Source organism: Macrobrachium rosenbergii, chromosome 14 (assembly GCF_040412425.1).
Source record: "Macrobrachium rosenbergii isolate ZJJX-2024 chromosome 14, ASM4041242v1, whole genome shotgun sequence".
NCBI classification, from domain to species: Eukaryota; Metazoa; Arthropoda; class Malacostraca; order Decapoda; family Palaemonidae; genus Macrobrachium; species Macrobrachium rosenbergii.
The window spans coordinates 56152271-56176028 of NC_089754.1; the positions used below are offsets into that span (position 1 = coordinate 56152271).

A 23758-nucleotide genomic window follows, 5' to 3' on the forward strand; every position below is an offset into this window, starting at 1 on the left:
AGTGAGTAAAAAAAAGCCACAATAATGTAAATGAGAGACTGTATTTTTTCCAAAATACAAAAAAGGGGTAAAAAAAAAACGGTCCTCTTCAGCCAACTCAATCTCTCATTTACATTATTGTGACTTTTCACTCATAAAACCTATTAGAAAACGTCATACGGAGAAATCAAGAGAATCTGGGCTTCGAAACCATTTCGCCAAATGCACCATCGACACGAACAAGCGTTTCTCGGAAAGAAAAGGGGAAGAAGGCTTTTGCAAGGAAGGGGTGCACTCTGTCAAAACGAGTAAAAAACGCGCCGAGTTTTCTGTACAGCAGCTACACCGTATAATCAAGGCCACTGAAAATGGATCTGTCTTTCGGTGGTCTCGGTATAATGCTGTATGACCCGCGGCCCCTGAAGCTTTAATTACAGCCCGGTGGTGGGATATCCTATATCGTTCCCAGACGCACGACTATGGCTAAATTCAACCTTGAATAAAATAAAAACTACTTAGGTTAGAGGGATGCAATTTGATATGCTTGATGATTGAAGGTGGATGATCAACATACCAATTTGCAACCCTCTAGCCTCAGTGGTTTTGAAGATCTGAGGGCGGACAGAAAACAGAAAACGTGCTAACAGAATAAAGTGCGGACGGGCAGACAAAGCCGGCACAATAGTTCTCCTTTTACAGAAAACTATAAAAGAAAGAACTTTGCTCACTCACCTTGACTGTAGTTGCAAGATTGGTTTCCTCGTCATCTTCTTCTTCGTCAGAAAGGTTATGCCTGCGGTGGTCATGGCCACCCGACACGTTAGTCTGCATCTTGATTCACTTTGGCCGTTTCACTTGCACGATGGTTCGATACGTCTCTCGGTATTTCTCCTTGCTTTCAGGATTACGGGACTTTTTTCTGGGTCGAAACACTTCAAAAAACTTTTCTGACTCAAAAACTCTCGCTAGTGTACTGCCGAAAAACACTATTGACTCTAAGAAAAATTAACAAGAATGTGAGGACCAAAAAAATTTTATTTCACAAATTCTAATTTTGAATGATAGGATTGATGGCAAAATATGACTTCTTTTTTTCTCAAAAGATATTTTTTTTAATATAATCGCAAGCACAATGATTTATTGCACTTTGAACCCACAGCTCAGGGGGACCTGCAAAAGAGAAAATAAATAATGTCAGTAAATGAGTGGAATACTTTCCCACATTTTATACTAAAATAAAAAAATGGTGCATTGCGGGGTCAAACAATACAGAGTTCTCTCGTCATAAAAATCTCAATTAGTCTTAATTAATTTTATTATTATTATTTTTTAAACTGGAGAAGGTAAATGTTCCAAATGAGATCTTAGGATGAGGCACTTTTCCCAATTAACAGAAACTTAATCTATCAAAAATTCACTTCTAAAATAAATGCCTTGTAGAGGGGTCCACTTGAAAATGACACTTAGGTCATTCACGCTTCGTCAAACTGTTCTTGAGAGGTAACGCCTTTCCAAATACTAAATCTGCTTCGCCTTTCCTTTAACGATTAAAGCATTATTAACCTGACCATTTCCCGTTTGAATGGAATGGGTCTTCAATACTCTGGGTCTTTTTCTTTGCTTCCCATCAGGATAAGAAAGATGCAATGTCAATTCGACTACCAGCAAACCTGCCCACCTCTCATCTCCAAATCTTCTTGCTTCTCCACCGTACAGTCTCTCTCTCTCTCTCTCTCTCTCTCTCTCTCTCTGACGCCAGCGAAGCACCAGTTTTCTCATTTTTTTCACACTGATCAAGAATCTTGGCTCTGAGATTCTCATGCAGATTTTAGTTTACCATTATCGTACCTAGCTCTTTCCTTCCTTGGAAAAGGAAGGGGGTTGGGGAAGGTTGGAATCATTCGCACATATTTAGTGTAGTGTTTGTTCTCCTTTATCATGTATGCCACTTGAGTAACAATCCTCGTCCCTGTTTGCAACTTGTATGCTTTCAAAGCGTCAGGGTTTCATCTTTTTCCATGCTTCACAGTTACCCTGTTTCTGACGTCTGTGACAAGATGTCAAAAATAGTGTTATCTTTGGCAGAAGTGTGCTTTCTTATAGATTTGTCTTCTGCCCTCTTACTTCTCTCTTTAGCACATTAAGAACTCTTCTTTTCTTTGTCAGTTGCTTACCTTATATCTTAAATTGGTGTGTATTTTCTTTAATCTTTAGAAGTGTGCGCTTACTTTTATCTTTACCAGTTTGCATGTTTGTGTGTGTGTGTGTGTGTGTGTGTGTGTGTGTGTGTGTGTGTGTGTGTGTGTGTGTATCATGCAATATGTTTTTGGTCGAGTGGCCCTCGTCTTTATTTACCAATCTTTCCTCAACTTTTTTCATATCTGTCAAGATGTGATTTTGTCTCAATCTTTTCATCTCTCAATCTTCTTCCCTATTTTTGATGGCTGCGCAGCCTTTCATTAAAGGCAGAGAGAGAGACTGCACATTCTCTCATCTTTAGCTTTTCGGAGCCTTTTGTTGGCGGTGAGTTTGTATCTTATTTCTGAACCGTTCAAAGTTCTGTATTCTCTTTTAACTTTTTCTTTATTTTTCCATGATTTGTTCGGGTTATTCGTCTCGTTTGACATTTTGGTAGTTTATTTCCTCTTTGGCAATTCCTCGACCGTCTTCTTTAGTTGTGTCCTTTCCCCATTTTCGTTATTTTTGCACTTTTCTTATAGTAAGGACATTCTTCCCAACTTGTCAATTTGGAACGTTCCTCTAGTAGTCTGTTTCATTGGCCTTTCACAGCTAAACCTCACTGAAACCTCTACCATTCTCCAGATCATTGCGTTGAACTCATGGGAATAATCTTCCAGAATCTGAAAACTTTTCCCTTCTTTTCCATACCTGGGCTTTCATTCATTGAGCAGTTTTATTGTTACTTTTAATTCAATCAAATGTGCGTGAGTCTCTTCCCATATTTTCCGGGTGCATGCTTCACTTCATTTTTGGCAGCCCAGCGCCTTGTTTCGGTCTTGGCAGCTTGGCAGGTTTTTCTCTCTCTGTAGTTGGAAATTCATTCCTGAAAGAATATTATATGTAGGCTAGCAGAGAAGGTGTTATATTGCAACAACTGTTATGTCACTTCATTGGCACATATTTTACAGTGCCTGAGGTTCGTGTCAGAGGAAGACCCTCCGCTAATAATAAAAGTTGTGAGATCTCTATAAGTGGGCATTCAGATTTGATTGTTGAATTTTCTCAAAAAAAAAAAAAAACCTGTGTGGAAACAAAATCATATTGTCTAAATCAGCCACGCAAAACGTAGAAAGGAAACAAAACTAGGTTAACCCCAAAGGAACCTACTGTAGATACAGGCTAGATTCCAGGTTTTCAAATCACAAAACACTGAGGCATCGGATGAATTCCGAAGCCTAGAATTAGAATGGACAACTCAGTAAATCAACCGAGAACCCATTATCTTCCCAGAACTCTGTTGAAAATATTCGCGAAAACTGCATGAATATAAATCCCTCCAGCCCCATACATATGAAAGGGCCACGTGATTCCATTGTCTTTTTAAACGCTTTCGTATGTAGGCTATTTATCAGTTACTATTCATTCAAGCCAAATGCAATATCACCATTGTAAGGATGTTAAAGCTATATTCTTCTTTGACGTGAAAAATTACAGGAATTGCTGAAAACCTTAAGTTAAAGATAACCCCTTCCGCCATTTTCAAAAGCATGGCCGCCCTCATACCTGGCATTGCTTTTCCTTGACCAATAACATCCTGGAAAGCGCCACAGATAACCATCGACAATAAAACCTTCTCTGAATGTCAGCTGATTGATATGACAGCCACCAATGATGAGACTGCTGAAGGGCGTCACTTCCAGGAGGTCTCCTACTTCAAGACTCGTTCTCAGTTACCCTCAGGAAAGTTTTCCAGGCTCGTGCCACATCGCCCACCATAGCCCGCTCAGTGTGCAAACAAAATTTCAGTAACTTTTTTAATAGCTAGGGGTCCCTCTAAGAGCAAAAGCCCGTGCTGTCTACAAGAGTAGCTTCTTCTGAAGGACCAGCCTACTAAGCTACAATACTGATCATGCCACTATTTCTGAAAATGGAGAAATGTTTACTATTGACAGGTTAAATAAACCGAATAGCTGACATGTGCCCTTCTACTATAGAAGTTACTATGAATATAGTGGGCATGCTTGCAAGACTGTACCCTTCAGGTTGAAAGGTTAATCGAAAAATTTTTTGAGATGGTTTGGTCAAGTGGAGTGAATAGAAGAGACTGGGTGAACTGAAGAATGCAAACAGAAAAATGCATTATTCAGAAGCCTTGAGAGGGAAAGAGAAACGAAAACTAAACGGTACTGTATAGATATGTGACAGAACGCAGGAGCAGAATATTTTTAACATTCAGCAAAAGTGAAGGTCAGAGGACCAACATGAATGGAAGGTTCGACGTACTGTTAATGAGCTTTTCGCAAAGACGTGTGAAGTTGCTGGTGCTACGGAAGTTTTGTGTAAAGAAGTTCTTTCTTGACTCTGGGACAAAAGAACGAAAATATCAGTGACGTCTCTTGTGTTTATCTTGTCTGATAAAATGCAAAACAACAATAGCAGTGACACTGATTATCTCCACATGACCTCAGAGATATCACTGCCCATTACGTTGATTCTGTCATCGTATTATTCCCGCTGTAAATGTGGAACAAAGGGCAAAATCTTCTGCGATGTATTATTCCCGATAAGACTGAACCTCGATTCCCCAATTCAGTGATAAAAACGTGAATAATTTTCCTCCCTTTTATATTTTTTTCTCCTCCTCCTAGGGCTATATCTCAGATCAAAACACAATTGCTCAGAAATACAAAGGGTAAAGTGGGGCTATTATTCACGCCAAGAAGAACCGGATAAAAACAGCTTTGGGGAAGCGCAGACGACGTCGAATCCTTGGAAAAGGTCCGAGCGAGAGTTGCGTCCCGTATAATCATTTCTGGATCGACTTGTCGTTCCATATAACTATGTCATGTTGAAACGAAGGGCCTCGCAATCACTGGGGGAAAATGGTCTTTTTCTAAAGCTTCAGACATATTACATTTTTAAAAAGGACATCGCCATGCCACGCGGCAATTCTGAACTCGAGAGATACACGGCTCAGAAACAGAAATAGAAGGAGAGAGAACAATGACTTTTCTACCTAGAATTCGGCCACTAAAAATAAAGAAGAGTTAAAAGTTCGACCTGGGTGATTAATCAATTAAGTAACTCCAATTCTTCCCCAAAATGACTATCATTTGCGAGAGCTGCGATACGTGACTTCGAGAGTTTCTGGAACGTCTTTCCAGCGAACCCAAATTCCTTTTCGACGAATTAGGTCAAGGATTTACATTTGATATAGAGCCATTGAGCTTTTAATCAGTGAAGCAATTTCTACGAAATCAGACGAAGACCAAGCATTCTATGTCCTACAGAAAATAATATTCATAGCCTCAATCGAGAATTTATATGAATAAATATTATCACGAGTTTCCAGCTCCAACGTTCCCTGCTAATTGATATCGCTTGTATCGAATGGGGATTGGTTGATGGGGCCGGATAGTTGGTGGATTCATGAGAGGAAGAGAAACCAGTAACCGTTATACAGTTATAACATCATTTGCTCCAAGTGGCAATGCTACTGGAAATGATTTTATATCTTCTTATACCCGCTGAATGATACTGTTCTATTGTTCTGAATGTCTAACCATCATCACCAGAGTCAGGGACTATTTTACTGTAAGTGACACTGCTACTGGAAATCATCATTTTGTTTCTTTGTTACCAGCAAAACAACATTGTTAAAAGAATTCCTAATTGCTTAATCATCACCAGAATCGGGTACTAATTTAATTCAAATTTCCTTATGCCCGTAATCGCCGGGAAAGATCTTGTGCCAAGGAAGAATGCCAGACGTGACTAACTGTCATAAACCCAGCACTTGAACTCGACCGTGCAACTTGATCTAAGTTGGTAGGAAATCATCTTCTTGCTTAAGTGATTTTATCTGCTGTGGAAGACACGCGGGACTAAATCCTATTCCGTGTTCGGTGTATGAAGAATATAGAGCAAACGAAAGAGAGAGAGAGAGAGAGGTACAGAGAGGATGAAGAATAATGAAACCAGCAGACACGGAAGGAGTTAAAAAACTGGAATACAGAAGCAGATCTGAATCTCAAATCCTTCTGACAGACAAACGCAGTTCACACGTTGCTGAACTGAACTGAATATAGAATTTAGGCCAAAGGCCAAGCACTGGGTCCTGTTAGGTCATTCAGCGCTGAAACGGAAATCGACAGTAAAAGGTTTGAAAGGTGTAACAGGAGGAAAACCTCAAAGCAGTTGCACTTTGAATCAACTGTTAGGAGAGGGTGGAGAGTAAGATGGAAGAAAGAGAATATGAAAGGAGGTACAGTAGAAGGAACGAAAGGGGTAACACGTTACTGACTTTAGTATCTTATAAATGAAGGTCGAAGAAAACACTTAAAATTCGACAGTAATTTTCTTCCATTCCTTTCGCTTCTAAAACCTGAAACTTCGTTACTTTTTAAGTGCATTAGAGGTAAATCGAACTTCAAGAAAGATCGGTATTAATAGTAACGTTATCCACTAATTTACAAGTTAAAAAACATCCACTCTGATATGATAAAATAAATACTCAAAGCTGAGGATCTGTATGTGAAAGGTAAAATGACAGCCAAATATAAAACGATGGAAAGGTTTCGTTTTAAGTACCAAATCTTTACAGAGCGTTGTTTTTTATACAATTTATTTGACATCCACGTGACAAATGTCACAAAGGACAGATGCAAAAATGTCCCGCCTTCCTCAATAAATCAAACCATTTTATCGCGGGAGCGAAACATGGAAAGAAAACTGAGATTTTTCTTTTTTAGACAAACATTTTGCTAACGATTTCCATGACAGGCTGTCCAATATTCGCTAAAAGATACAATAGAAAATAGAAAAAAAAGTTGATTGCCTAACATTTGGTAAATTTAGGTATACTGTTGGACGATTTTATACAAATTGTTGCAGTCTTGGCTAAATAAAAGAAGACTTATTTCAAATTGTAATGGCTTGATTTAGGAGGGCAAGAGTAATTAAGAGACAGCGGGTTATGGTTAGTGTATGAAACAGTTAATTATAGGTGAGGCTTCTAGCTCCACGCCATTTTATAGCTAGGTGCATTAGCAGGCGGCAGGCAGGAGCTATCTATGGACCTATGTAAGCCCAGGAGTTCAATACTCAGCCAAATCGCTCATTTAGGCTGATTGTACTGTCCAATAGGAAGTTTAGTCGCCATATATATATATATATATATATATATATATATATATATATATATATATATATATATATATATATATATATATATATATATATATATATATATATATATATATATATATATACATACATACATGCACGTATATGTGTAAATGTATGGGCATGTATATGTATTGGGTAATGAAGACAACTAAACAATGAGGTTAATTACAACAGAAAGAAAAACTATGCATAATATTTATGTTTCACTTTCTCTTGCATACATAAATATGTTGCAGATGAATTTCAACAATGCTAAGTAACAAATTTCGACACACCGATGAAAAATGTATAAAACTGTAGAGTGTATATCATACTCCTTAAAAACTCAGTAAGAAAATACTGATAGACGAAAACGCCAAAAGAACTTGGACCCAAGAACCTAAATAAAAACATCCAGAATTGCAAGGACATAACTCCGTGTCATTCCCAAGTGATATTAGAATTCTGGGGACGTAGGTCAAATATTCGAGAGACGCCGCCCCCCCTTCCCTTATCATATATATTGGAAAATTTCTGCTGACGCCTGTTTTGAGAAGCAATGAGGTCTTTTCTGGCGTGTTGGCATTCGTTGTTTCCATTACTGTGCCCTGTTTTCATTCAGACGACACAACAGTCATTTGCGGGAAAAGGATTTATTCGTCCCGATAAATATAAATTTCTCGTTAAAACACCCAACAACGTTGTATCCAGTTTACACTCGGCTGATTAATTAATAAATTCGCTCACGGGAATGTGTGATCGTCGCAATTTCAAAGCGTGTCATAAAATAAATTTCAACCTGTTTTATCTGCACAATTTACGACGTTGCGCATTTATTTACATACACCATTTATAATTACAGCCATCACACTAGTTTTGATATGTGATAGTTTTCAGCTTCAAAACTGAATTCAAGAGAGATAACAAAAATTTTCAAACAGACCGGTTGATACATTTGAGCAAAAATCTGTCTCGCGCTAAAGACTGGGCCTTCAGAGAACGAAAGTACAGCACAGCAATGGTAATCACACCCGTCCTCTGTATGTATATAATTGTACGAAACAGAACGTACTGTTGGGTTTTCCTTTTACGTTTTAAAATCAGTTATTTAAGTTTTCTCCCCGTTGCTTAGGTAGAAGATAGAACACAGAATTTACGCCAAAGGCCAAGCGCTGGGAACTATGAGGTCATTCAGCGCTGAAACGGAAATTGGCAGTAAAAGGTTTGAAAGGTGTACCAGGAGGAAAACCTCGCAGTTGCAGTAGAATCAAGTGTTAGGAGATGGTTGAAGAAAGTAAGTTGGAAGAAAGACCACGGACGGAGGTACAGTATAATGAATGAAAGGGGTTGCAACTAAGGGACGAAGGGACGCTGCAAACCACCTTAAGTAATGCCTACAGTGCACCGCATGATGTGCACTGACGGCAGTAGCCCCCCAACGTGGCCCTGTTACTTAATGTTAAAAAAAAAAAAACAGAAAATTATCCAGTCTCAAAAACATAAAATGAGATTGCAATAAATAAAAAATATACATACTCGCTATGTGTAATTTCATTCCATAATACTAAAATATTCAGCTTAATAGTTTTTTCTTTATTTTATAAATTGACCATGTGTAGGAATACCAATAACGCCTTTGTCAAACAAGGACTGGGAAAAATATAAAAAAAGAAGAATCAATCCCAGGGGGAAACAGGTGCAGTCTGTCAGGAATGAGAGTAATTGCCCCAGCTGTCAGAGGAGTGAATGCGGAAAGCATCGTGGTTTTAATCAAATGGATATATGCTGATAAAACTTATTATATTTTTTCAGCTGGTCAACTTTATACTAAGACACCGATCGTGTCTATGACGTGGAACTTGCTTTGGCGTTGTTTAGGTATAACTTTGGCAAAAGTTTGACCAGACTTTTTTAAGATAAAAGATTTTCACTTTTGCTGACCTATATTACAACACAAGTTTGAAACAACTTACTGCATATTATGACAGTGTCTTTTCTCCATTTATTTATATATTATATATAAATATATATATATATATGTGTGTGTGTGTGCGTGATATCATTTGGAAAAGCACTTCCTTACTCCTTTCATATACTTGAAAGATAAAGAAAAGAAGCCTGCAAATAATGTCTTCTTCGGTATACTTTTGGTCAATTATTTTTAACAGAAATTAAGGTGCTACCTTGGCTTGTTATCTACGCGTCACTTCCGGGATGCTAGTACTAAAAATGGCGGAAGCTTAATGGGACGCCGTGTTTATTACTAGCCTCTCGGGGGATTCAAGTATTATATGCACTCATTTCTATATTGTGTAGCCGACAAATTATATTCATAAACGATATCTTTGATCCCAGAGGGGCTAGTGCTAAACACGGCGTCCCACTGAGCTTCCGCCATGTTTAGTACTAGCACCTCGGAGGTGACGCGTAGATAAGAAGCCATAGCAGCACAGATAATAATTTACTAGATGGGAAAAAATGTCTCTAAAGCACATACCTGCAGGTTACTTTGCATTCACATCAGTGATTAGTGACCCCATACAATGCATTGCACCCACTTTGTAGGAAAAGCCAAGTTTTCAGAATCAACGAATGGCTCTACAGGGCTTTGGCGTCTTCCAGTACGTATCACTCAGAACCTTTAACCCCGTCCCCCCTCACATGTAATAATTTAGCCACTCTATAAGAACTAAATCCCTTTGGTATATATTTACTTTCAGTGCATCAAGAAGTTTTGCTTTATTCCTCCGTATTTCACCACACCAGTCTGCAAAAGTGAAAGGAAGGCAAAATAAAATACCAAACGGACCAGACCTATCGCAAGCGTCGAAGGTAGCTACACCACCCACAGCCATAAGACAAAAGGCCACCAAGCACAAAAAATCCATGAATAAAATGCAACTCTCTCTCTCTCTCTCTCTCTCTCTCTCTCTCTCTCTCTCTCTCTCTCTCCTCCTCCCCTTACTCTCTGTCAGTCTGTCCACAACAAAGGGGGCAGAGCTGCAAAAGATATTGGATTCTTTTTCGGCGGCATTGAGTAAAACGTTTAGACTAAAAATAATACTACACAGTTTACGAGATGAAAAAATATGTATTTCATGTGGTTTTAACTTTAGGATTATAGAAGGGCATTATAATACTACATCAATGCTCAAGAGATTTCAATAAAGCAACCTCTGCGTTTCATGATATCGAAGGAAAAATGACTCCTTTTACCTAAAACAAAGTTTCTCTATTTGTTAATAACTGTGTAACCTATCTATAACAAGTCATTGCTCATCGCTTTAACGACTACACTAATTTTTACATTATATATATTTGGAAATCTATTCATCTACATAGTTGTTTATCATAGTATTTATTTCATCATTTTGAGAACTAAAACATACATCCTCAACTAATTTTTGCATTAAATATACTTGGAAATCGATTCATCCACATAGTTGTTTGTCATAGCATTAAATTTGTTTCATCATTTTTAGAACTATAACATAGGTCCTCATTCTTTCTAAAAATTTATATCCTGCGTTGGCAGGGTGACAATATCTCTTAACTACCGTTTTCGCAAAAATACTCTCGAGTGATCTATTGTAGCTTTCTGCGACGGGAGGAGTATTTGTAAGATTGGCGACACTTTTCTCAACCGTTGGCAATTTGTTAATGTCGAGTCCAGTGTTTGCTGGATGAAAGCCGAACGATAATTTCGAAAATATAACGTACAAATCTGTTTTTTTTTATTACAATTCTCAATGTTATTACTGTCATTACCATTATTACGAATACTATTTTTTATATCACTTCAGCAACTGCGTGGGTATTGCCGATTTATCATTTTTATGTGTTCCTCGCTGGGTGAGCGGGTTCCGTTCTCAGCTACCACTCTGATGGTCGCGAGTTCGAATCTCCGACCGGCCAGTGAAGAACAAGAGGAATTTGTTTCTGGTGATAGAAATTCATTTCTCGCTATAATGTGGTTCGGATTCCACAATAAGCTGTAGGTCCCGTTGCTAAGTAACCAATTGGTTCTTAGCCACGTAAAAATAAATCTAATCCTTCGGGCCAGCCCTAGGAGAGCTGTTAATCAGCTCAGTGGTCTGGTTAAACTAAGATATACTTCTTCTTTATCGTGTTACCTCATGTATCTAGATTGTGTGTTATTATTTCTACTTTGTATATTCCATGTATGTGGCCTTGAGCTGAAATATAATCTATTATTATTATTATTATTACTATTATTATTATTAAATAGCCTTTTCTTTCCAAGTTGTCCTCAATGGTGTATGAGTAAGACAAAGGTCATGTCATATACGTGAACACTATCTTTCAATAAGCTGAGTATTGGCTTTCATTCCGGTAATAAATTAATAAATTAAGGAAAGCGTGAAAAATCTCGAAACAAAAAAATGGCGTCCTCCTGTACATGGGTCTGCCATGGCATAGCTGCTCTCAGGATGCGATCCAACACCACTAGCCATGCATACTGGCATTCATCTTTAAAGGGTACGCTGGAAATCCCGAATCCACTGTTAAAGGCACTGATGCAAAGAATTCGACTCCAAAGCAAGAGAGACGTCGTGTCCAAAGCAAATGTCAGTTCTCTCATTTCCTTTTTAGATTTTTTTTTTTTTATTATTGTTATTCAGTCGTCTTAAGTATTCAAGGATTGGGTTGATAGGCAACAGAAATCATAACTTCATCCTGAGGTCCCCCGTAAGAAAAAGTGTCCAATTACAAATGTCAGTTCAGTCACTTCCTTTTTATCTGTGTATTTTTTCCTTATTCTGCAATTTTCGGTATTCAAGAACCGAGTTAATTGGCAACAGAATGCATAATTACAATCTGAGGTCCCCCATACGAAAAGTGTCCAATAACCACTGTCAGTTCACTTATTTCCTTTTTATCTGTGTATTTTTTTCTTATTCTGCAATTTTTAGTATTCAAGAACTGAGTTAATTGGCAACAGAATGCATAATTTCAAGCTGAGGTCTCCCATAAAAAAGTGTCCAATAACCACTGTCAGTTCACTTATTTCCTTTTTATCTATGTAATTTCTCCTTATTATGCAATTTTCAGTATTCAAGGACCGAGTTAACTGGCAACAGAATGCATAATTTCAAGCTGAGGTCTCCCATACAAAAAGTGTCCAATAACCACTGTCAGTTCACTCACTTCCTTTTTATCTGTGTAATTTTTCCTTATTCTGCAATTTTCAGTATTCAAGAACTGAGTTAACTGGCAACAGAATGCACAATTACAAGCTGAGGTCTCCCGTAAGGAAAATCGAGGCACCATATTGCACTGGACGAGACACCTCTCATCTCACGTACCGCGCGAACGTAGAAGGTGAGAAGGAGCGAATCGAAAAGCAGTCGCAGAGAAGCAGAGAACGCGTGAATGTTCCACCAGAAATGGAGTAACGGTTTGATGGTTTATCTCCTGGGCCACACTGCCAGTGGAACAATAAGGGGGACTCTGCAATGAACGGCCGCTTCGTCGACGGATATATGGCAAAAATTCCCAAAGGCACTGCTAAATTGGTCGTGCTGTAGCGATGGAGAGCGCTATGATTTTAACGGGTCCTCTTTCCAGCCAGCAGTTCCGTACGAACAGTAATAGGACTCTGATGAATTGCTGAATGACAGGAATTGGCTGTTGTTGCTCTGGTTTATTGCAACAGTGTGTCAACAACTGTGAACGCAAAAACAAAAAACAAAAGTCAGATTATTTGAAAGCAACTTGGAAAACAAGTTGTGCCAATGCAGATGCAATTATAGATGAACATCAGTTCCAAGATTGTTGTATAACTTGATTCCTTTATGAAACCCTAACATAACAGGTAGCATATTGTGCAATCAACCTGTAATTAACAAGAAACATTCGAAACTGTTTTAGAAAACCGTGAGAGAGCATTCTTCGAATATCTAGACACAAATTAAAACAAAATCAATGACCCAAACAGAAATGATTTCAAGGTTTTTGAAGCAATTCTGAAAAATCGACATTAATATCTTTATGCATAATCACCATAGAAAAATTAACCCCGCCGTGGAAAACTAAAAGAATGTTCTTTACCACCTGTAGCATTGTAAAGAAAAATATAAATATGCTTATTAAGTTTAGCAGAGAGATGGAAATCACCCAACCAAAAGACAACGGAACTAGGCTTGATGTGTGTTGGTCAAGTACATTTTGAAAGCATTCAATGCAGATTTTCTTCGTTAAGCTATAAATTTTTCTTCATTTTAGTTTTCCGAAAAGAAAACTATTGTGTCGGCTTTGTCTGTCCGTCCGCACTTATCTGTCCGCACTTTTTCTTTCCGCCCTCAGATCTTAAAAACTACTGAGGGTAGAGGGCTGCAGGTATGTTGATCATCCACCCTCCAATAATCAAACATACCAAATTGCAGCCTTCTAGCCTTAGTAGTTTTTATTTTAAGGTTAAAGGTGGCCATAATCGTGCCTGTAGCAACGATATAGGACAGGCCATCACCGGGCAGTGGTTAAAGTTTCATGGGCCGCGACTCATACAGCATTATACCGAGACCACCGAAAGATAGATCTATTGTAGGCGGCCTTGATTATAAGCTGTACAGAAAACTCGATTGCGCCGGAGAAACTTCGGCGCATTTTTTACTTGTTTATTTTTTACTTGTTTTCTGATGTTAATTTTTCTTTTCTAGTTCCTCATCTCTGTCACCAAAATTGTCGAAATTCTTCAAGAGTCAAATGCAGAAAGGAATGGCAATAAGAAGGTTAAGCATAACAAGAGCAATGAAAATATCTCAAATGTGTATTCACTTCAGGAGACACATTGAGATGCATATTCCCTGGGAGCGAGTAACTACATCTTGGTCTGATACACTTATTCCTTCTTGTCCTAAATTCTTGATATTCGCTCAAAATTACCATATTTTTCCACTTTTTCGCGGATAAATTCAAATGATTAAAAGCACCAGGTAACACCGACACACGAATTTTTAACACCGCACCTTTATGTACTTATGCCATTTACGCATAATAGCTAAAGTTAGACCACTTGTTAGTTTTTTAAAGCTGATGTTTTTATCCAACAGCCAGTTGGCCTCATCCGACTACTACCTTCCCCGTTTTGAGAAGCCAAGTATGCTTATTCCGGGCAAAAGCGTCAGAGACCACCGAAAGATAGATCTATTTTCGGTGGCCTTGATTATACGCTGTAGCGGCTGTACAGAAAACTCGATTGCGCCGACGAAACTTCGGCGCATTTTTTACTTATCTTTGCTCTCAAATTTCTCACGCAATTTTTTCTTAACTAACATTCAGTCCACATACCATTCTTCCTACTGTAAAAGGGACAATTCTCACGTGTTATGCTTTTAAATCCATGATATTCTTGTTTTTCTAGAATAAAAACTCTCCTTTTGTCTTCTGTGCCAAATCCTCATAGCGGATATCTCTGAATGTTTCTTCGCCCGATTTCTCTATTACCTATATCTGTTAAATAATTACATTTCTACCTGTTTTTTTAATATTTCATTTATCAGCCTCAATCTTAGGTGCCTGAATTGCATTTAAACGCACGCCATTACCCTAGACCCGTTTAATCAGTAAGAGAGGTGGCAAAATCTCTATCAATTTCAGTAATCCAGACAAAAGACTGAAACTTCTATATTAGTCTCCTGACGATAAACAATGATAGCAGTTAACGAAACCTTCAGAAATTGAAAATAAAAGGGACTGCGGGCGACACGCAAAGGCGAACTACGAATGATAATATTGGCATAACAATAAGGAGAAGATGATGGGGGACTGGTCTTAATAGGAATATATATGAAGGGACGTGATTGCTACCCAGCTTCCAAACAATATTAGTATTACTGCAATGAAGGATAGAGCTTTGAACATATATACGTAATCTGCACTGGGGCGCGTCTACTTTTTATAACATTGCAACCGAAATAAATTTCGTAAAGGAAAACAGACGAAAAAATATTTGAACGTAAAAACCTAAAATAGAATTAAATTCTCACATATTTATACTAATAATTCATTTCGGCATTCACTTCACTCCGTGAATATTTACATTTCACAAATCCCCGTCAATCCGAGATCTGGTCTCATCTGCGACCCAGCCGTTCCCCTCCGGCCGTATTCTTGCCTTTCATAGCCTCCCGCCCATTCTGGCCGCAGCGATTATCTCCAACAAATTACAGGGGATAATAATTATCTTCATATTGTTGGAACGATGACCCTAAAGTTTTGGAGACTAAAACGCTGAATAACGGGATTCTGTTGTATTGTCGTCAACAGCCCCCTTAATAAGGAAGATTTCGAATGGAATACACGTCGTCAGGGGTTCTCTTAGAAACGCTTGAAATTCTCCCTTATTATTATTATTATTATTATTATTATTATTATTATTATTATTATTATTATTATTATTCTCTTTCGCCACATGGTTAGCTTCCCTTTTTCATCACTTTTATTTTTCATTAGTAGAAGGAGTAACGGTAGATTTGTAATGAATCAATAGTTTCTTATGTTTGGAACTATAAAAAAGACAAGTAAAAAATACGCTATCGAATTTTCTGTACAGCGTATAATCAATGCCACCGAATATAGATCTATCTTTAGGTGGTCTCGGTACATTGCTGTAAGAGCCGCGGCCCATGAAACTCTCAGCCGGCCGTGGTGGCCTGTGTCGTTGCGTTGCCAGAAGCACGATTATGGCTAACTTTAACCTTGAATAAAATAAAAACTATTGAGGCTAGAGGGCTGCAATTTGGTATGTGTGATAATTGGAGGGTGGATGATCAACATATATATTTGCAGCCCTCTAGCCTCAGTAGTTTTTAAGATCTGAGGGCGGACAGAAAAAAGTGCGGACGGACAGACAAAGCCGGCACAACAGTTTTCCTTTACAGAAAACTAAAAAGGGGAGATTTACGGATGGAACAAAATGGACATGGAACGAAACTTTTACTGTGAACAGCGTTTCACTTCTGACGCAAAGGCTTCATGACCAATTCGACATGTGCCGTGAGCATTAAAAAACAAAAACAAAAAAAAAACTTTCTAGCGCTCTTTGATGATGTAGCTTCACACAGAAAGGACAAAGCTTGCATAACTTCAAAAATACCTTAATGATCATTCCATTTCTTAGCGGACTGTTTGAAGCGATTGAATCCCATTCAATTTGCGAAATAAGAAAGTCCATTAATCAGATCACATCGTTTTGGAAAAGTCAAAAATTGCTGACTTCTCCCGAGTGTATGATTGAAGAGGAGACGAGCAAAAGATTCTTTTCTCATTCCCACTTCCAATCGGAATCGGGATATAGAATTTAGGTCAAAGGCCAAGCGGTGGGACCTATGAGGTAATTCGGCGCTGAAACGGAAACTGACAATAAAAAGTTTGAAAGGTGTAACAGGAGGAAAGCCTCGCAGTTGTACTATGAATAGATTGTTAGGAGAAGGTGGAAAGTAAGGTGGAAGAAAGAGAATATGAAAGGAGGTACAGTAAAATGAATGAAAGGGGTTGCCGCTCGGGGCATAGTGCTATAGGTAACTAAATTATTTCTTATTTTATTGATCGTCGGGAATTCGGCTTTCCATTTTTTTTATCAGTGTGTCTAAAGGTTAGATATCAACAGAGAGGGTTCATTCAAAGGCGGTTTCTATACATAAAAGAAATTTTTTCCACACAATATCTTTCTATATGGGCAAAGGAATACATAAAAATTTAATACTACAGCCATTATTTATTCTCTGACATCAGTCTTTCTTTCTGAGACCAGTCAACTTTTTATACAATCTTCATTTTTTTTTCCTTTTTCCTTTCATCCGAGTGAGATCTCTCATCGGAATATTTTTTTCTCTTTGCGCACAATCTCCCTTTCAAGCGAGAGCTTTGAGACGAAGCTCCTTCCTCAGTTGGGGAGAAAATATTCGGCAAGAGCTCGTTGCACGAAAGCCAGAATCAACACCGGTTCTTGCTACAAAAGCAGTCGAGAGTATTAATACATAATCCTTGGTTTATTATGCACAACAGAATTCAGTGTGATCCAGCCACTTCTTTTCTATTTTAAAATAAATTACTTCCCATTCGGAGCCGAAATGAGGATGCATGCAATTAAGATGAGTTTTCGATTGCTCTTCGCCTCCAGTTGCTCTTCTGCAAACCCTCAGCGCCTTCTTGAATATGCAAGCACAAGCGTACGCAAGATGAACTCTCCAAGAATTGTATATGTGACTGTTCACAGTTGCTTAATGTATATACCATCGTTGTTGTTTAGTGATATCACTATCAACATACAATCGCTGTATTTTTCTAGGTACCGTATGATTAGGCTTTCAGTCAGATAAATTTAAACATCTAACAGCTCATTCAGCAAAAATAGTTTGATATAATTTTCCTAAGAGTAGGTTCCCAACTATTCCAACCGTCTTGCCAGTGATCTGTGACTATCTGCTTGAAAAATCATACATAACCGATATGATATTTTTGTATAACATTAAAAGAAAGGAAAACAATGACAGTTCAGTTTCTCCCACCAAAGAAAAGTGGAAGAGAAGTATATAAAAAGGAAAGGAAGAAGATTTTCCATAACAGTAACTGAAAACAAAAAAGAAATCAAGTTAGCCGCTGCTCCTCTCTGGGAAAAAGGAAAGTAACGTACCAGTCATTCAAAAGAGGACACGCGTCAACAGTGATTGGCCTCGTATCATTGGGCTAAAAATTGCAGAACAGAGGGTTGTAACACCGACCATATTCTTAACAGAAAAGTAAGGAAGATGTAACACGAATTTGGTAACGTCCAGCTACAGAGGTATGAAGGAATGGGCGCCTATTTTCAATATAAAGAAAAATTAAAGGAAACAGTTGTAGTAAGAATATAAACTCAAAACTTATGGAAAACGAGACAGCTAACAATTTTAGTATCGCGCGGCGAAAAATAACGAGAGAAATACTTTGCATGTAATTAGTGGTGAGGGCTGGCAAGAGAGGTTGGCGAATCTAAATAAGGATGAGTTGAATACGGTTGCTAACTATCTGGACGTCCTTAAAACTTCCTGAGGCCCCGGACAAACGGCAGAGCCTGCGCGCGCATCCCATTCCTGAAGCAGACCCTTACCAGTCGTAGGAAAATGAAGAAAAAAGACGAATTACGACGTCAAATAAAACATTCATGAATGAAAGAATGAAGACAAAGTCGTAACCATATATCCTAAGTAAATAAAGAAGCGGAAACATCGATTACATTCGCCGCATCTCACAGCAAGAAAACGGATAACTCTTAACATTTCCAAGGAGAGATCTTGACGGGGAAAGTAAAACGGGAATCATCCTCGCTCGGTGACAAAAAGATCTCAAAGAGTTGCAATAAATGTCAGGATATGAGATGGATATTGCCGCTCCTTGCCATATCAACATCCTCCGCTGCTCCCGGAGGCAATATGCAACAATGATGGCGAATGGGACAGTCAGTGTTTTCACGGTGTACTAAGCTGAACGGAAGTGGTTCTAACAATGCCCGGCAATAGCCCACAATATCACAGACAAAGCAGGTGCTGGGACAATTTCCACCGGTGAATGGTTAGAATATATATGCATACGAGGATATATATATATATATATATATATATATATATATATATATATATATATATATATATATATATATATATATATGAGTATATATATACACTGACAGCTGCTTTGATGATAAGTAAGCGGCACTACTGAATCTTAACTGCTTTGCTAAGAATTGGCAACGCAGTTGCAGTAATATATACTGTATTCCATATGAGAGGAGCGCTTATTGAAGGGTAGAGAATGCCTTAGGGGATAGAGAAAATGGCAAGGAGGATTTGCTTAGATTACGTATTAAGAGAAAATGAATGAAAGAGCAAGTTAATGGATGTAATAATGAGAAGAGGAATGGCTGGCTAAGTGGTATCAGAGACAGTAATTTCATGTTGCAAAGGAAGGGATGAAAATAATATGGTTGCTAATGTGACTGAGGTAAGAGAGTTTGATGGAAAGGAAACAGAATGGAATGGCATATAAAATTTAGGCCAAAGGCCAAGCGCTGGGACCTATGGCGTCATTCAGCGCTGCAGGGAAAATTGAGAGTCGAAAAGTTTTAAAGATGTAACAGCAGGAAATCCTCGCAGTTGCACAATGAAAACTGCAGGTAGAATGTAAGATGAGAGATCATGAACGGTGGTACAGTAAAAGAAATGAAAGGGGCCCTTATAGGAATCACATGCAAGACCCAGTTGCCTTGGGGCATCGACATAACTCAAGACCAAAAACAAGACGTGGAAAGCATTATCCAGCGACTGGGAAACAAGGAACATGAATAGAACAGGAATGAACAGGACATCTGGTCAATGGGAATTCTCTAAGCCGTTTAGGTGACTAGGCTTTGTAGAAGGCAGTTAATAATTCCTGATACAACATCTTCATATTATGAAAGAAATACGTGCCTGACCTAATGTACATTTTATGGCCTTCCCTAAGAGCAAGAAGCAGTGCTTAGCATAAAGAAAATCTGCCCTACAATAATAACAAAACACACAAACAAAAACTAACACACAAACACTCACTAACCATAAGCAAATTTTCCTTCTTTGATAGTCCATTTCAGTCCACCATTTGGCATAAAAAAATTGTAAACAAACTGTAAAGCCAGTTCTGACGTCGGAGGAAACTGCACCTCAGTGCCTAATATATTCCCTGGCATGAATTTTTACGCCTACTTTTGCCGAGGGCTCTCTTGACGCGCATGAAACTCCACCCGTCAATATTCATTGGAGAAAGCGAAAGTTTATGACGCTACGAACGTACTAAACTTCCAAGCTCGTCGTTCATACTAAGACGATTTTTTCATATCTTACTTAATGTAATAAGCATTGAAGTGCAACTGCATGTTGGCAGACAAATTCATACAGAAGGTTGTATGACTTGAAGTGATTTTGTATCTTGACTAGTTTCAACAAACATTTTTTAGTTTTCTGTAAAAGAAAACTATTGTGCAGGCTTTGTCTGTCCGCCCTCAGATCTTAAAAACTACTGAGGCTAGAGGGCTGCAAATTGGTACGTTTATCATCGATCCTCCAGTCATCAAACATACCAAATTGCAGCCCTCTAGCCCCAATAGTTTTGATTTTATTTAAGGTTAATTTTACCCATACTCGTGCTTCTGGCAACGCAACAACGCAGGCCACCACGGCCGGATGAGAGTTTCATGGGCCGCGGCTCATACAGCATTATACCGAGACCACCTAAAGATAGATCTATTTTCGGTGGCCTTGATTATGCGCTGTACAGAAAACTCGATTGCGCCGAAGACACTTCGGCACGTTTTTACTTGCTTAAATATGAAGATAAATTCCTTTGTTTAACCCATCGTAACAAAGAGGATTTGAAACAACGTTTGCCAAACGCCCTATGATTCAAGTTGCTTCATCACAAAATGCAAATGCTGGCGCAATATACGGCGCCCCAGGAAATAAAGGTTTTGTCTCTATCACTCCTCAAAGCTGCTTCGCATCGAGCAGAACATAAGATCAAATATGCTGGGAATGATGGAACGGTTTGACTGGAGAATATTCATGTAAGAAATTATTCATGTATGAAAGGAAAAAGCGACGTGCTCCACCAAATACGCAGTGTTTCACCCGCTCTCACTTATTCTCTTTCTCTCGTACGGACTCAGAGAGGCACAAACCCTAATCTCTCTCTCTCTCTCTCTCTCTCTCTCTCTCTCTCTCTCTCTCGTACGGACTCAGAGAGGCACAAACCCTAATCTCTCTCTCTCTCTCTTTGAATTCACACACACACAGCTGTTCTCATAAAAGACATTCTCTCTCTCTCTCTCTCTCTCTCTCTCTCTCTCTCTCACTTTGAATTCACACACACAGCTATTCTCATAAAAGACATTCTCTCTCTCTCTCTCTCTCTCTCTCTCTCTCTCTCTCTCTCTCTCTCTCTCTCTCTCTCTCTTTGAATTCACACACGCAGCTATTCTCATAAAAGACATTCTCTCTCTCTCTCTCTCTCTCTCTCTCTCTCTCTCTCTCTCTCTCTCTCTCTCTCTCTCTCTTTGAGTTCACACACACACAGCTGTTCTCATAAAAGACTTTGAATCCACACACACGCACACACAGCTATTCTCAGCCTTCAGTAGTTCACATAAAACCCATCTGTAAATTTATATTATGCTCACTCACATCCTTATGTTATATTCTATAAAACAGTTTTACCCATCTGTCAGAATTACCCTGGCGCGTATTTTCATTTAGATCTTCAAGGGATGAACTATTGCCAATGATTATTATTCACCGGCTTTAGCCTAAAGATAAAGTCGCAATCGGGAAATACTTCATTTGTCAATTCCACTGGGGGAGAAAACTGTTGATTTTTCAGTGAGAAAGAGCGTTTGATTCAAAGACAATCACGTTTTGTGTAACAACGAGGCAAAGCTGTTAAGTCTTAACGCCGCTGATTAAGACCACTTCGGTGAATATGATAGGCACTTTCTTCTTCCTTCAACGAGGAATAATTACCGGCAAACTTGCTTCTACTATGCTTGCCTTGGTTTCATTTGTTCGTCATTCCTCGTTGACTTCCTTCCTTACTGCTGCTGCGATTGTAGCTGCAAGTAACTGGTTTTAGGATTATTAAGCTTAAAATTCTGTAAATGCAGTAATTTCTACATATGAGAAATTTGCTTTTTATATTTCTAATAATTCAGTTTTAAGATACTGTAAAAATTTACAGATATTAATCGCCTCAGGTTCGTTTGAAAATAAACAAGCAGAAATATCGAGATGTATCAATATGGAATTTTTTTTTAAACGTGAATGCAGTTTCCAGCAAGGATGTGAGCTGCTTCCTTTGCATTCCCGCAGGAAGTATAAATATTACCAAGAAATTTCACTTTCATTTTTCACACTATAGCAATATCTTAATCCACTGTCATTCACTTTTCAGGAAACTAAAAGTGTCCATAAATTACGCACATCTCATTTCATTCATTTATATCAGTTCACAGGACTTCATAATCTGTCATCTAACATCCATATATTTCTCAAATTACATTTTGGAGCTTCAGAAATTTTCTGACGATACTGACATGCTTCTAAAATTTCCTAAAACTTTGGCCACCTCTGAACTTTTTCTACGGATCAATGAATACACCGGGAGACAGGAACAAAACCATCTTTGCTATCTCCTGCGTGGATCATATCTGCTGCTCATTCATTCAACATCTTAAGCATTTGTCAAAATAACGTCAAGGGGGCGAGCGAGGATAATCACAACAGCACAAAGCATACGTACGAGGAGCTGTCAGAAATTGTAATGGAAGCTGTCAAACGTCTGATGAACTACTCTCCAGAAATGAACTGTGTATTTCCACTCGAGATGTAGGAAAATGTGTCCCGTCTTGTGTGTGTGTGTGTGTGTGTGTGTGTGTGTGTGTTTTGTCTTGTGAATGTGAAGGAATATCAATTATCCCTGTAGGGGAGTAGAAAAAGTAATTATAAGAGAAAGCTAAATGAGAGAGAGAGAGAGAGAGAGAGAGAGAGAGAGAGAGAGAGAGAGAGAGAGAGAGAGAGAGAGAGAGAGCATAACTTTTTACTTTCCTGGCCGTGAGACGTCAATTACAACTCGATATCTTCACTTGCAATTTATAAGTATCACAATATAGTAGGTCTTATGAAGATGTAAAATCTCGCATGAGACGTATCTCATTTTCATCTTACAATGCTGCAGCTAAATAAAAATATATGGAAGATACGTACTTTTTCTGTTGTCTTGATACAAGAAATATATCATTTGAAGGAGCAGGATACCACATGACGTAAATTAGCTAACAGACATTCAGATATTTTGATAGATAAAGTGAAGAAAGATACTATCGGCTAAATGAGGCACTGAGATTTTTGTTACATTCTTTCAAACAGAGAATAAAAGACCCAGTTGATTTGTTTTTAACACAGCCCAGACCAGAAACCACGGGGGCACCACCCACCCCACTTCCTCTCCTCTCCTATTCCCCCATTCGCTTTGATATTCCACAAAACGATCGGAAAATATTCCGCGCTTAGCGCGTGAACCAAGAGAATTTATGGACAGAGGTAAAATGCTGGCAACCTCAATGGTTGCTCGTTAATGACGTTTTAGTGGTGTTATAATTCCATCAAGTCAGCCGAGGCAGTAACTTCGCTTGTTCTCCCGTAATCAGCCCGTCGAATTAAACGCGAATTTGCGAGCCTATTTGCGCCGCATTTCCGCAGAGCTGATTTCAGCAACCGCGATCGCACGAATATTTTTTTTGTGTTTTTTCCAACGCCAGAGTCGAAGAGTTACAAATCCGGGGAAAAGGGAAAGCAGAAAGAGAATTTTCCAGTCTACGTAGCCTATGTTTTCACAGACCTGTTGT

The 23758-nt window shown here is 38.6% G+C and overlaps 1 protein-coding gene across 1 annotated transcript in view; it reads right to left on the reverse strand.

Moving 5' to 3' along the window:
• The window catches only part of LOC136846185 (inactive dipeptidyl peptidase 10-like), a 721139-nt gene that overhangs the window by 527553 nt on the left and 169828 nt on the right, over positions 1–23758 (reverse strand). Inside the window, 1 exon segment of the mRNA XM_067117007.1 lies at positions 712–1149. Within this exon segment, the coding sequence (XP_066973108.1) occupies positions 712–810 (99 nt within the window). The 5' untranslated portion in view covers positions 811–1149.